The 13,835-nt window shown below is 55.0% G+C and overlaps 1 protein-coding gene across 3 annotated transcripts in view; it reads left to right on the top strand.

The window, feature by feature from the left end:
- The window catches only part of PPARGC1B (PPARG coactivator 1 beta), a 106,670-nt gene that overhangs the window by 89,554 nt on the left and 3,281 nt on the right, over positions 1-13,835 (top strand). For 2 of the 3 annotated variants that reach the window (XM_033406782.2, XM_004280362.3), the window contains 7 exons: positions 834-950; positions 2,715-3,840; positions 4,770-4,806; positions 5,329-5,402; positions 6,553-7,336; positions 10,513-10,588; positions 12,611-12,732. In XM_033406782.2, the coding sequence (XP_033262673.1) occupies positions 834-950; positions 2,715-3,840; positions 4,770-4,806; positions 5,329-5,402; positions 6,553-7,336; positions 10,513-10,588; positions 12,611-12,732 (2,336 nt within the window). The remainder of the gene's footprint in view (positions 1-833; positions 951-2,714; positions 3,841-4,769; positions 4,807-5,328; positions 5,403-6,552; positions 7,337-10,512; positions 10,589-12,610; positions 12,733-13,835) is intronic. The other variant, XR_004477174.2, reaches the window with a different exon arrangement.

The raw sequence follows: 13,835 nt of genomic DNA, 5'->3' as shown, positions 1-13,835 counted from the left end.
CACAGATGTGTGTGTTTGTCTGGGGTCGAGGTAGGGTGGTGTGGCTCATCCAGCTCCTAGGGGAGTGGTGAGTGGCCTTTACTTTGGTCCCCAGGCCTTTGGCAATCCTCCTGGGGGTTATGTCCCTTGAGGAAACACTTGATGCTGTAGCAAAAGCCCATGATGTTTCTTGACTTGTTCTCAAGCTTGGCTGTGGTAGGATCCCTGGCGAAACCCCCAGGCGTCCTCAGCTCCCTGCTTTCTTGGCTGGGATACACTGAGCACTTTTCCTCCGGGTACAGAAGCTCAGCAACTTTTATAGAAAATTTAGAAAAGCCAGACAAGCTTAAGCAGCTTCCACTTGTGTGAAAACAGCTGGCTGGGTTGGAAGTGATGTGTATATATATATTCTTGTATGATTGAATCCCACCTCATGAAAGGTCACAGAAAGTGGTGTATGTGTACTACGAGTGTATGCAGAATGTCCCAATCAAGTGTGTGCATCATATTTCAACAGTAAGATGGGTAGACATCACCCAACATCTGTCTGGGTTTCTCAAGATCACAGATATTCCTCTTAGGTTATGAACTCTCAAAAGGACTTACATTTTATTGGGATGCCTGTATGGGTTTGGGATTGTTACACAACCTGCTTTCTGTACTTAATATATTGGGAACATATTCTAGGTCATTAAGTGCCCTTCCTGTGTTCCACCATGGCCCTGTGATGTTGGGATCAGGGTGTGGTTGGTCCTGAGGGGCTGGCTCTGGGCCAGGCTTCTCCCTGAGGTGCACTTCCCCTGTCTCTGGCTGCAGCTCAGCCCCGGCTCCTCTCCTCTCTGTTCCTCCCACAGCTGCAGAAACTCCTTCTCACCACGTCCTACCCAGCCTCGACCTCTGACAGCCAGAAGGAAGGGACCGCCTGGCGCCAGGCAGGCCTCAGGTCTAGAAGTCAGCGGCCTTGGGTCAAGGTATTTCTGCACATGCCCCCAGACCCACCCAGGCCTCTGGGGGTCTCCGGGGAGGGCGGTGTGCACCTTTCCGCTCTTGTTAGAGGCCATCAAGTTCAGTCCACTTCCAGCTTCCCTCTTTGCTCATCACACAACCCTTGTCACTGATATGCTGGGCACTGCTTGAGACCCAGGCCAGTCTGGGGTTCTAGAAAGAGCCTTGGGCTTGTTCGTGTGCAGTTGACCCTTGAACAACGTGGGTTTGAACTGTATGGGACCACTTGCACTTTTTTTCAGTAGTAAATACTACAGTACTGCAGGATCCACAGTTGGTTGAATCCGCAGATGCAGAGGAACCGTGGCTGCTGAGGGCTGACTAGAAGTCATATGTGAATTTCCCACTGCGTGGCCGTTCTACCCCCCGCAACCCCCACATTGTTCAAGAGTCAACTGTACCTCAGTGTTCCAGGCACTGTGTTAGTTGTTGGGTTAGAGCAGGGACGAGGAGGATGTGGCCTGCCCTCAGGAAGCTTATGCTAATGCGGTGACAGAAGGAAACGTAAGGTCCTCACTGGCACCATGGAGGCCATAAGGAGTTTGGATTCCTCTTTGTGGGGAGCCATCGGAGAGCTGAAAGCTCTATCTTGAGCACCCAGGAGGGAAGCAAGTCCCTTTTCCTCCTTGGGCTCCATCTTCCGAGACTTCCAAGGAGAGGTTTCAGAGGTAATTTCCCAGCGTTCCTGTTACTCAAAGCCTGCACCCAGCCCTCCCCTCTTGTCCCCAGACACTGCTGCAGGGGACTGCTGCGGACAGTCCCACCCCTTGGGGCAGAATCAGGATGGCATCTTTCTCAGACAGTGGCTCTGTAGGAGTCTGTCCCCTGCCTGGGCTCCCCTGGGGGGTGGACCCTGTCCCTGTGCCCCCTCCCTACTTGTCCTGGCTGACCTCCCAAAACAGAGGTCCATCCCTCATGTTCCATTCTGTCAACAGGGCAGCAGCTAAGCTCCTTCCTGAGCCAGCCTGCCCTCTGGAGTGCTAGGGGGCACACCAGGGGCATGAGACACCCTTGACAGCCAGTCTGGCCCCAGCAAAGAGACATTTGCACTGGGAGCAAAGGCCCTGTGTGGACCAGTGGGGGCAGATAAGGCTGGAGACAGCGGTCAGGTGGGGCTACATTGCAGAGCACCCCTGGCCAGGGGGCCTCCCCTTTACCCCACGGGTACTGGGAAGATACTGAATTGTTCTTTTTCTTTTTCTTTTTTTAACAGCTTTATGGAGGTGCCACTTATATACCATAAAAGGCACCTGTTTTAAAAGTATGATTCAGTGATTTTTAGTAAATTTACAGAGTCGTGCAGCCACGACCACAATCCAGTTTTAGAACGTTTCCATCATCCCAGGAAGATCCCCAGTGTCCCTGTTTACAGTTAATCCCTGTTCCCACGCCCAGCCCCAGGCAACCACTAATGTACTTCCTGGCACTCTCTCTGAAGGCTCCGCGCAGGGGAGTGGGGTAGTCAGAGCAGGGCTTTGGCAGTAAATCTAGAAAAGGCAAAATCCATAGCTAGGAGACCTGTTAGGAGGCTGGCCATTCCTTCATTCCTCATCCCCTGAGCACTGCTAAGTGCCAGGCTCTGTGCTGGAAGCTGGGGATGAAGTGGTGAAACCTGGCAATTCTGATGATCCAGGTGAGACCCGCTGGGCCTGGCCAGTGGCTGCAGGGGTGGGCAGCGGGGAGAAGCAGTGTGGGTCTCCTTCCTCACTCTGGCCTCTTTTCCTCTCCAGATGGACAGCGCCCAAGACAGGAAGGCCCCCATGATGCAGTCTCAGACCCGGAGTTGCACAGAGCTGCATAAGCACCTCACCTCGGTGCCGTCCTGCCCCCGGGCTAAAGCTCGCTCCCCTGATAGGGTCCTCCAGCCACCACCACCCCTGAGTCCCTGGGTCCCTGCCAAGGAGGATGAGGAGGCGGGTGAGGACTGCCCGAGTCCCCAGCCGGCTCCAGCCTCTCCCTGGGACTCCCCAGCACCGGGCAGGGCAGACCCCGGCGCCCAGGTGTCCCAGGAGGACATGCAGGCCATGGTGCAGCTCATTCGCTACATGCACACCTACTGCCTTCCCCAGAGGAAGCTGCCCACACAGGCCCCAGAGCCAGACCCCCAGCCCTGCAGCAGCCCCGCCCAGCAGGTCAGACCCCGGCCTCGGTGCCAGCACCCTTCCAAAGCCACCTGGGCTGAGTTCTCCATCCTGAGGGAACTTCTGGCTCAAGATATCCTCTGTGATGTCAGTAAACCCTACCGCCTGGCCACGCCTGTCTACGCCTCCCTCACACCCCGGGCTCGGCCCAGGCCCAAAGACAGCCAGGCCTCTGCGGGCCACCCCTCCCCCGTGGAGGAGGTGCGGGTCGCGGCTTCACCCCAGAGCTCGGGGCCCAGACCCAGCCTGCGCCCGCTGCGGCTGGAGGTGAAAGGGCACATCAGCCGGTTGGCCAGGCTGCAGCCTGAGGAGGAAGATGAGGAAGAGGAGGAGGAAGAAGAAGAAAAAGAGGAAGAGGAGTGGGGCCGGAAAAGGCCGGGCCGGGGCCTGCCGGGGACCAAGCTGGGGAGGAAGCAGGAGAGCTCTGTGTGCCCCGTGCGGCGTTCCAGGAGACTGAACCCGGAGCTGGGCCCCTGGCTGACGTTCACCGATGAGCCCATGGTCCCCGCGGAGCCCCAAGGGGCTCTGCCCTCGCTGCGCCTGGCCCCTGAGGCCTACCACGTGGAGGGGGAGCTGGGCAGCCCCGCGGACGAGGACAGTGGCCAAGACCAGCAGCTCCGACGGGGACCCCAGATCCCAGCTCTGGAGAGCCCCTGTGAGAGCGGGTGTGGGGACACCGACGAGGACCCCAGTTGTCCGCAGCTCTCTTCTGGAGGTAGTCGGAGTTGGTGGTCTGAGAGAGGGGGCAGGGCCAGGGTGTGGCAGACCCCACTGCCCGGGAGCCAGGAGCCCTGGGTTGGGCAAATCCCTCTCCCTCTCTGTCTCTCAGCTTCCCTTCCTGTGCAGTAGGCTAGTTGGGCAGATCTTCAGGAACCTCCTACCCATCTCTGAGTTTCTCATCATGCATGGGCCAGGTGTCCTTAATGAACGAGCAGCAAGATGCCTGCCTTCTTGGGGCTTGGTTTTCAGTGGGGGAGACAGGCAGTCAAAAAGTGGGCAAGAAAGGAAAAGTGATGACAAATTGTGATAAGTGCTCTAAAGAAGACTCCCTGGGTAGCAATGTGATGGAGGGTGTGAGTCTATAAATTCAGCTCCACAGTGAAGTGGCATTTTAAATGGTAACAATAGTGGGGATAATAATACAGCAGTTATCTGTTATGCACTCGCTATGCCAGGCTTGGTCTAAGACTTGACACGGATTATCCCCATTGTTCCTCACAGGAAGCCCGTGTGGTGGGTGCTGTTATAATTCCCATTTTAAGACACAGAAACAAAGGCACAGAGATAGCTAATGGTCGGTTCAGCGAGTTAGTCCTGCATCTGTCTGGGGCAGAGCCCACAGCCACTACTAGCCTTGGAAGCTGGAACGCTTCACCATTGTGCTACACTGATTGGCCAGAAGGGGTCGCCCTGGTTCCCATCAACTGCAGAATCAGTAGATCTGCCAGCTGTTAATGTTGCTGAGTCTGGGGGAATGAAGGTGGATTTGAGTTGTTCCTGCCAGTCCCTAAAAGTGGCAGAGGCTTTTGGGTCACACGCCTGAAAGAAGCTGTGCTTGGTACCGATGAAGTTCAGAGGGAAACATCTGCTAGCCATGCCATGTTGGGAAAAATCTTATTTTTTTCTTTTTTGTCTTCTTTTCAGACTCTCCCAGGTGCCTCATGCTGGCCTTGTCGCAAAGGTAGATTTTTAGAAATTGTTGGTTTATGACTCCAGGAGACCTTATCTGGTTGGGTGTAGGGTGGTTCATCGGCCCCTGAGCCTGGTCCTTGTCCCCACACCCCTGCCCTCATTGCCATATGGGACTCTTAGGATCTGGGCTCCCTTGAAAGGGAGTTTGCTTTTAGAAGTAGGCCCAGGGGAAAGATGGAGAATTTCATGGGGAAAAGTTGACAGTGCTGTGTGGCTTTGGGCAAGTGTCTTCTCCTCTCTGGGCCTCAGGTGTTCCATCATAAAATAAGGAGGGTGACAATGCTTGTCCTGTCTCCACCTCCCTCAAGTCTCTCCCATGTCTCCTTGAAAGAGCTGTACAGCTTTGATTTCCTCCAACAACCAGGAGAGAGTTCCCCTGAAAATTCTCCCCAGGCATCGCTTTCGTGGGCAGCAGAACCAGGGCCTGGCACAATGTCCCCTTGCCTTCCTGCCATGCTCGGGGAGGTGGAGCCTGCTGCTGACTGACTTCTCTCCTTCCTGTGCTCCCCAGCCCCACTGGCGACCCTCCTTTTGGCAAGAAGAGCTTCGAGCAGACCTTGACAGTGGAGCTCTGTGGCACAGCAGGTGAGCCGGGGGCTCAGCTGGTGGGGTGCCCTTGGGGACGCAGCCCCTTGGGCAGTTAGGGAGTACCCCATCAAGCCTTCCTTGCCACCGCTGCACAGGCTACGCCAGGTCTTGAGCTACACATTGAGGGCGTTATAAGGAGAGTCAGGGCCCAGGTTCAGCTGTTTAGCTGCCAACAGTTGGCACATGATCTGACATGAAAAGAGACACGTGTCTTCCCCTGAAGGAGCCCACAGTCTTATGTGGGCGACAGACTCACACCATGACAAGTACTGTTTGATATGCGCTTGTTCCAAAGACCGTGCAAGAGATCTGGGAGCACAGAGGAAGGGGAAGAGTGGGGAGGGGCAGGATGTGGCCTGAGAAGATTCACAAAGTACCCAGAGCAGCAGATATTTGAGCTAGGCTTGCAGGATGCATAGAAGTTGGAGAGACAAAAAAAAAAAAAAAGGGAAGGGTATCCCCGGCCACAGAATTGGCATGAGCAGAGGCACAGAGGAGCGGCAGTATAGGTGCATCAGAGGAGACTGGCCACCCGGTGTTGCTCTGTGGCAGAACTGGGGGGTCAGGCAAACACAACCACCAAAGGCTGAGAGGAATGCCAGGCCGAAGGGGTTCGTCTAGATCCTGTGGGCTTCGGGAGCACCAGAAAGGAAGAGCTCTCTGGCTGATGCCCGGGGGACGATGGAGTCCAAGGTCAGTTGCAGGACCACTGAGGTCACTGTGGTGGTCAAATCCAGGTGGGAGATGTTACCTATGGTACCTGCCCCCTCTGCACCCTGGGAGACTTAAGAGGCATTTGGAACGACCGGTGGGAGGGCTCGTGGAATGATTGGATATGGAGCAGGAAGAGAGATCTTGGATGATCTGGAGGCTTTGGCTACCGTTGCCAGACTACAGAAGGGATGGCAAAGGGCTTTCATCACACGCCAGCTCTGAAAAATTACTGATGGACTGTGTGAGAAGGAGTCCCAGGCTACGTCCAGGCTCGGTCCGCAGTGCGGTAATCGATTAGTGATGCCTGCCATCCATTGGCTCTGGGGAGTGGCGCCATATATGCTACTTCCCTGCCATCCCAAATTAGGGTTTCAGTGTTCCTTGGAGAAGTGATCTGTCTCTGCCTCACATGTGTTTCCTCTTGCTTGGGTAGGACTCACTCCGCCCACCACGCCTCCGTACAAGCCCACAGAGGAAGACCCCTTCAAGCCAGACATCAAGCACAGCCCAGGCAAAGACATAGCTCCCACCCCGGAGGTTCCGCAGCTCGGGGCCGCCGCAGAGGCTGCCCGCAAGCTGCCGAAGAAGCACCCAGAGCGGAGCGAGCTCCTGTCCCACCTGCGGCATGCCGCAGCCCAGCCAGCCTCCCAGGCTGGCCAGAAGCGCCCCTTCTCCTGTTCCTTTGGAGACCACGACTACTGCCAGGTGCTCAAGCCAGACGGCGCCCTGCAGAGGAAGGTGCTGAGGTCCTGGGAGCCATCTGCGGTCCACCTTGAGGACTGGCCCCAGCAAGGGGCCCCGCGGGCTGAGGCACAGGCCTCTGGCAGGGAGGAAGACGGGAGCTGTGATGTCGGCGGCCCCACCAAGGACAGTACGCTGCTGAGAGACCACGAGATCCGCGCCAGCCTCACCAAGCACTTTGGCCTCCTGGAGACAGCCTTGGAGGATGAAGACCTGGCCTCCTGCAAGAGCCCCGAATACGACACCGTCTTTGAGGACAGCAGCAGCAGCAGTGGCGAGAGCAACTTCCTCCTAGAGGAGGACGACGAGGAGGAGGATGATGACGAGGACTCAGGGGTCAGTCCCCCTCGCTCTGACCACTGCCCCTACCAGAGCCCACCAAGCAAGGCCAGCCGGCAGCTCTGTTCCCGCAGCCGCTCCAGCTCTGGCTCCTCGTCCTGCCGCTCCCGGTCACCAGCCACGCGAAGGACCTTCAGGTATGGATAGACGGGTGGCCTCAGGATGGGTGGTGGACCCCTGAGGACCCCCCAGTTTCAGGGTGTCAGGGGAGAGAGGAGCCCTGAAACTGGGGCTGCGTCTCCCTGTGTGGTCAGTGTCCTGGTCGGAGGCCCTGGAGGTGGACTCCTTGGGGAGTTGTGGGCAAGTCCTGTATCCAGGCAAAGCCTGCTGTGTGGCAGTCAGGAGTGGCCCAAATCTCCTGGCCTCGGGGGAGGAAGAAAACTCACTTTCTGGCCTATTGTGGCCTGATATCCAAATGAACTTGCCCCTCATTCATCTGTTTCTGTTTTTATATTTGTAAAATGGTTAGGTTTTTGTGTAAACATATACAGTTAACCCTTGAACAAGGCGAGGGTTAGGGGCACCAATCCTCCCTACAGTCAAAAATCCCGTGTAATTTATAGCCGGCCCTGCTTATCCGAGGTTCCTTCGCATCTGCAGATTCAACAGCTGCCGACAGTGTAGTACTGTCGTATTTACTGTTGAAAAAATCCCAGTGTAAGGGGATCCACAGAGGTCACATCCATGTTGTTCAAGGGTCAATATACCCACACAGTGTAATACCTATGTGATGTTTACATGTGAAAGAAAGATCAGCATAATTCTAATCTATGTTCAAAAAAAAAAAATACCGGGATTTAAAGCAGTGATAAGGTTTATTCCCATTTCTCCGTGCTGCTGAGTTGCACAGTGTCTTCCGGCAGTCAGCCGCCCCCGTGGGAGCTCTTTCACCTTCGCACAGGGATGATGTGTCATGAGCCTGTTTGCTCGTACCATCTTTGCTCACTGAACCGGACTGTAGAAGGAGCTGGTCCAGAATTCCGTGGGGGGCTGGGCAGAAAGAATAGAAGTTTGGCATATTTTGGTGGAGATAGATTGCTTCTCTCCCTGCTCACAGCAGGACCTGGCTCTTCCTGGGGGAGGCCTGAGGAGGGTGGGTGCAGGTCCCAAACCCTCTGCCCGAGATGCACCTGAGTGACCACCAGATGGTGCTCTTGGGTCTGGAGCAGTGCAGAGTCACCAGGAGGCCTTGTTACTGCTCAGATGGCAGGGCCCCACCTCCTGAATGTCTGGTTTTGTAGGTCTGGGGGTGGAGGTGGAGAATTTGCATTTGTAACAAGTTCCCAGGGAATGATGACGTTGCCAGAGTGCCATGCTCTGAGAAGCACAATTCAGGTAATAGAAAGATACCTTTCCTTAGGAAAATTCTGCATTATATTTCCTTATCTATACCAGTAGCTCTTAACTGAAAATCTGATTAAAAGCAAAGCTTCCTTTCCCCATTAGAATGAGCATAGACGTCTAACTGAGCATTCAATTTTAGGGGATTTGTGGACTCCCCAGACACTAACGTGCTGAAGCCCTGAACTATCTGTCACTCGAAATGAGCTTATTTTGAGCAATTTCTCTAAAAACCCTTCTACGTCATAAGCCAGGACGATCAGTCAGAGCCATCTTCCGTCAGACCTCTCTGAGCCCTCCTTCCAGCTCCGTTCTCCTTTCTCCAGGGGTCGCTGTGAGCTAGCCCACCTGTGTTCTCATTAGGCGGTTTCCTCTGCAGCATCTGCTCAGAAGCTGCTACGGTTCTTGTCCTGTTGAAGCGCATCCCCCAAGGCAGGAGCTGGAGTTTCTCGGCCTCCTTCCCCTCCTGAGCTGTTCAGGGCCTGTACCCATGGGCTTGTCTGCAAAGAGTTGGGGGCCTCTCTCGAAACCCCCATGGATTCTCCTTTTCCTCTTCTCCCTTTTGGGCCAAGTTCAGGGCTGGCTTTCTCTGCCACTGGAGAAAGTTAATTGGTTAACTTGGTTCCTGCTCAGCTGCCTGGCAGAGCTTGGTGGCTGGTAAACATGAAAAACTAGTCATCAGTCTTCTCCAGACCAGCATTTCTTTACCTGTGCTTCTGCTACCGAACAACAGTCAACAGGAAGCACTTTGAGCTGGTTTAACAAGCCCTACAGCACCTTCCAGTCACTCTCAGTTCTTCATGGGGGGAGGCCGCCAATTCCATTGCAAATGGATGATGATACTATTATTGTGTAGTACTTTAAAGTTTGCAAGTCACATCCCTTTCTTTTACCCTATGTGAGCTTCACAGATGCACTTGGAGGGTGCGTCTGCCTCTTATCCCCATTTTATAGATGAGGAAGCTGAGGCTCAAAAACGTTCAATAGAAAAATATAGCCAGCAAGTATTGAGCTGTTCCTGGGCTAAGCATTTATGGGCATGTTCTGATTTGATCCTCCCAAATGGCCTAGGAGGCAGATACAATTGATTCTCCCTAGTTGACAGGCGAAGAACTGGAGCTGAGGTGGCTTAAGTAGCCAGCCCGAGGTCACCAGCAGGGAGGTGGTAAAGTCAGCGTTGGAACGCTCTCTGACTCCAGAGCCCCTGCTCTCATCCTCTGCTTTGTTCCCAAGGACGCAGACAGCGTGTGGCAGAGTTGGGACTCACCCATGCCCCACACGCCTTGCTGCTTCCACTCTAGCAGCCTGGCCCTCAGGAGGAGAGGGCAGTGTGCAGACAGTCAGGAGGGCGCAGGCGTGCGGCATCCGGGAGCCTCTCGGGCTGTGCATCTGGGCTGACTGGTCCCCTGACCCCCAGGGCCCAGGGGCTGTGATGGCTGCTGGGGCTGCTGCTTGGCCAGGCTGCAACCACTGGAGGGAGAGCAGCGGGTCTGGAATCAGCAGGCCTCCCACTAGCTCTGGCTTCCTTACTTTTTAGCTTTGCGCGAATTTCATACCGAACCTGAGCCTCAGGGTTTTCATCTGGAAAGTGGGGAAACATGAGACCTCAGAGGATGGTTTTTTTTCTTCAGGTCAAATACATAATGAAGCGAGAGGGCCTTTCCGCCCCCGTTGGCATAGAAAGGGTCACAAGGGTTATGATTAGCAAAGTGGTGGTTCTCAGTGATCTCGTCCCAGAAGCTGGCAGAAGGTATGTGTCGGTCACGTGTTGAGACCCGCAGGCGAACCCGGGCGGTCACCGCTGAGGGGGAAAGCCGGGCTCCCTCAGGAGGGCCTTCTCGTAGTTCTGCCCTCACGAACGAGTCCGAAAGAAGCGGAGGAAGCACCCCTTGCCTCCTGAGCAAGTCCTTCCCCCGTTCCCCTGTGGTTCCTGCCGAGAGTGAGTGCCTCTGCTTTGCTTGTTCACTGACAGATGTGAGAGCAGAGGGTCGTGTTCAGACAGAACGCCAAGTGTCCGGCACACCAGGAAGCAGCGGGAAAAGGCCATTGTAAGTGAAATGGGGCCCCAGAGCCCAGAGTGAATGGGGATGAGCAGGGGCATCAGGGAGTGCTAGGGCTTCGTAGACCTGAAGCTCTTTGAGGTCATCTGTGGCCTGCAGGAGGTAGTTATATTTCTCTCATTTAAAAAAGCACAGGGGTCACCAAAGGGCATCAAAGGTGGCACCATGCAAAATGCAGCCAAGGGACTGGCTGGGAGGCGTGCAGTTGGTGAGCACGTAGGGCTCAGCGTCAGAGGCTTGACAGGGCCCGGGGGACAGGCGGTGATGGGGGAGCAGAGCTGGCCTTGCTTCCACTTCGGTGTGACCGTCAGTTGCTCCCCAGCTTCCCTGAGCCTCAGTTTACTCATCTGTACACAGGGTCCCCCGGTGCGATCGGGGCTAAGGGACCAAGAGAGACTGTCCCTTCCTCCTGATCCATCTCCTTAATCTTCTCCCAGAGTTAGTTCACAGGCCAGGCTGTGCCTGGCGGACCCACTGCAAAGCACCCCGTAGGGAAAATTCATCAGGAAGCTGCGGCGAGGAGCTGGACTCATCTCCGTATCACTTAGAAAGGAGGGAAGGGAAAGTAAGACAGAAGCACGAACAGACAGACAGACTCTCACTGGATTGTCCACCTCCCCCCCAGCATGGTGCTTCAGGGAAGGGAACACATGAGGTATGCATACCCCAGAGGTACGCATGCAGCTGTCTCGAAGCAGGTACTTAAAACCATGTGGAGCGTCTTCCTGGAAACCATGTGTGACCATTCAGCAGTTGTGACATGCCCTGTTCTAGGTGCTGGATGGCAAGAGTGAACGAGACAGACAAGGTCCCCACTTCCCATGGTTGGGCCAGAAGGGAGAGAGAGACAACAGACTCATAAACAAATCAATAAACACTGTAATTACAGATTGGGAGGTGCACTCTGAAGTTAATCACGTCATGACTAAAATGTCTGAAACAGTCGTGTTTTGACTGTGTGGGGCTGATGTATTTATATGGTCGTCTAGGAGGGGCATCTTCAAGGAGCTGGGCCCCAAGAGATGAAAGGAGCCAAGGAAGCAAAGATTCTGGAGGACAGTGGGACAGAGGCAGGAAAGAGCCTTGTGAATTCAAGGTGCCGGAGGAGGCTGGGAGAGGACATTGCTACACGCAGCTGAACCTAGGCCATCCTAGGGAACGTGCACAGTTCCCGTGACCGTACAGCAGCGTCCTGCTGTGGACTGCGGGCCCTTGCTTTCCTCCCTGCTCTCAGTGGCGCAGAAGGGGATGGCTGGAGAACCACAGGCCTTAACCTGTTCCGGAGAAAGCCCATCTAAACCAGAACCTGGTGATTTTGCCCACAGGAGCACAGCTGGAGTTTCTCCAGCAAATCAAAGCCACTCTTCCGATAGCTGTGGCTTTAACTTCCAATCACAGATGGTAGAGGAGGAGGGGAGGTTCCAGCTGGGCTTCCCCTCTCCCCTCCCCCTGCTGGGCAGTTCTAGGGGCCTGGCACCAAGCTCACCTGAAGGTCACCTCTTGGTCACAGTGTCTACACAGTACCCTGGCGAAACCAAAGATGATGCTGGCTCCAGGCCCTATGCCCCTGCCCCATTGCTTTTTTCCCAGCCCACTCTAACCCATAGCGACCTGGCCCCCTTTGCTCGTCCATTACCATCCTCGGACCTCCCCCACTACCAGAAAAAGTCAGACTCAAAACAAATACAGAAGCTACTCACTGTGCAGTTACATCCATAGTGACGGCTCCCTCTCCCATCTGCGCCCAGTCTCTGCTCATTCCCTTCAAGTAAACAGCTGCTTCCTTTGGGGCCACTTCCCCATCCGATGCTAAACAGCCCCCTCCTCTCACAAGGCAGGTCCTCTGGGATAGCGACCGTCATTGTCCTCTCTGACTCCAGCCCCAGCTGGTGTCACTCGCTTAGCCAGGTGATGTGGACTGGGGACGAGGACTCCATGGGAGCCTGCCACCAAGGGGGCTCCAGGAAGCCAGGCAATGATGACGGGTCCCTCTGTGTCCCCCTCGGGCAGGGTGAAGGCCGCGTGGTGTACGTTCGAAATCTCTCCAGTGACATGAGCTCCCGTGAACTGAAGAGGCGCTTCGAGGTGTTTGGAGAGATTGTGGAGTGCCAGGTGCTCACGAGAAGCAAGAGGTGAGTCAGGCTCTCACAGAGGAGGGGAGTGGAGGGCACAGAGGTTCCAGTTCAGGTCTGGAAGCATAAAAGATGCCTGAGAAGATTTGCAGAACAAATCTACTGCCAGCGCAGGGGAAGGAAGGACCGGTAACCATCATGCAACCCAGTAATAGCAGGGAACATGTACTGATAATTTGCTAAAGTGCGAGCCAATTTCCGTGCATTCTTTTTTTTTTTTTTGCGTTACACGGGCCTCTCACTGTTGTGGCCTCTCCCGTTGCGGAGCACAGGCTCCAGACACGCAGGCTCCGGACACACAGGCTCAGTAGCCGTGGCTCACGGGCCCAGCCGCTCTGGGGCACGTGGGATCTTCCCAGACCAGGGCATGAACCCGTGTCCCCTGCATCAGTAGGCGGACTCTCAACCACTGCGCCACCAGGGAAGCCCTCCATGCATTCTTTTACTTAACTTTCCAACTTGCCTGTGACGTATGCACTCTTACTCTTTCTATTGCTCTCCTTTCTGGGGAGCTCAGACAAGTTAACTGAACAGCTACCTAGTGGCAGAGCCAGATCTGCAGCCCGTGTGTCAGCTTCTGGTTTTCCATCCTAGACCCTGGTACAGGGCTGCAAAAAGCTCCTGGTGGGGCTTCCCTGGTGGCGCAGTGGTTGAGAGTCCGCCTGCCGATACAGGGGACATGGGTTCGTGCCCCGGTCCAGGAAGATCCCACATGCCACGGAGCGGCTGGGCCCGTGAGCCATGGCCGCTGAACCTGCGCGTCCGGAGACTGTGCTCCGCAGCAGGAGAGGCCCGCGTACCGCAAAAAAAAAAAAAAAAAAAAAGCTCCTGGTGGCTGAAGGCATGCTTGCATTGCAGTCTTACTTCGCTGCAAGCCCCACGCTGCTCCATCCCTCTGTTCCTCTGCAGCTGTGGCCCAGGTGTCTCACTCACCTGGGGAAGCAGTGTTTCATCTGTCAGGGGATCTGCAAGAATAGGTTGTGTATAAATGTACAACTTAGATGTCAAAGCTTTGTCGGTTTTGAAATAATTCCGAAGTATCTCCCATTATACTTGCAAACGAAGTTATTAAGTTTTTAAAATTCTAATTTAATAATAATTTT

Source organism: Orcinus orca, chromosome 3 (assembly GCF_937001465.1).
Source record: "Orcinus orca chromosome 3, mOrcOrc1.1, whole genome shotgun sequence".
Classification (NCBI taxonomy): Eukaryota; Metazoa; Chordata; class Mammalia; order Artiodactyla; family Delphinidae; genus Orcinus; species Orcinus orca.
Note: the sequence above shows the minus strand (reverse complement) of the source record. Positions and strands in the feature narration are given on the sequence as shown.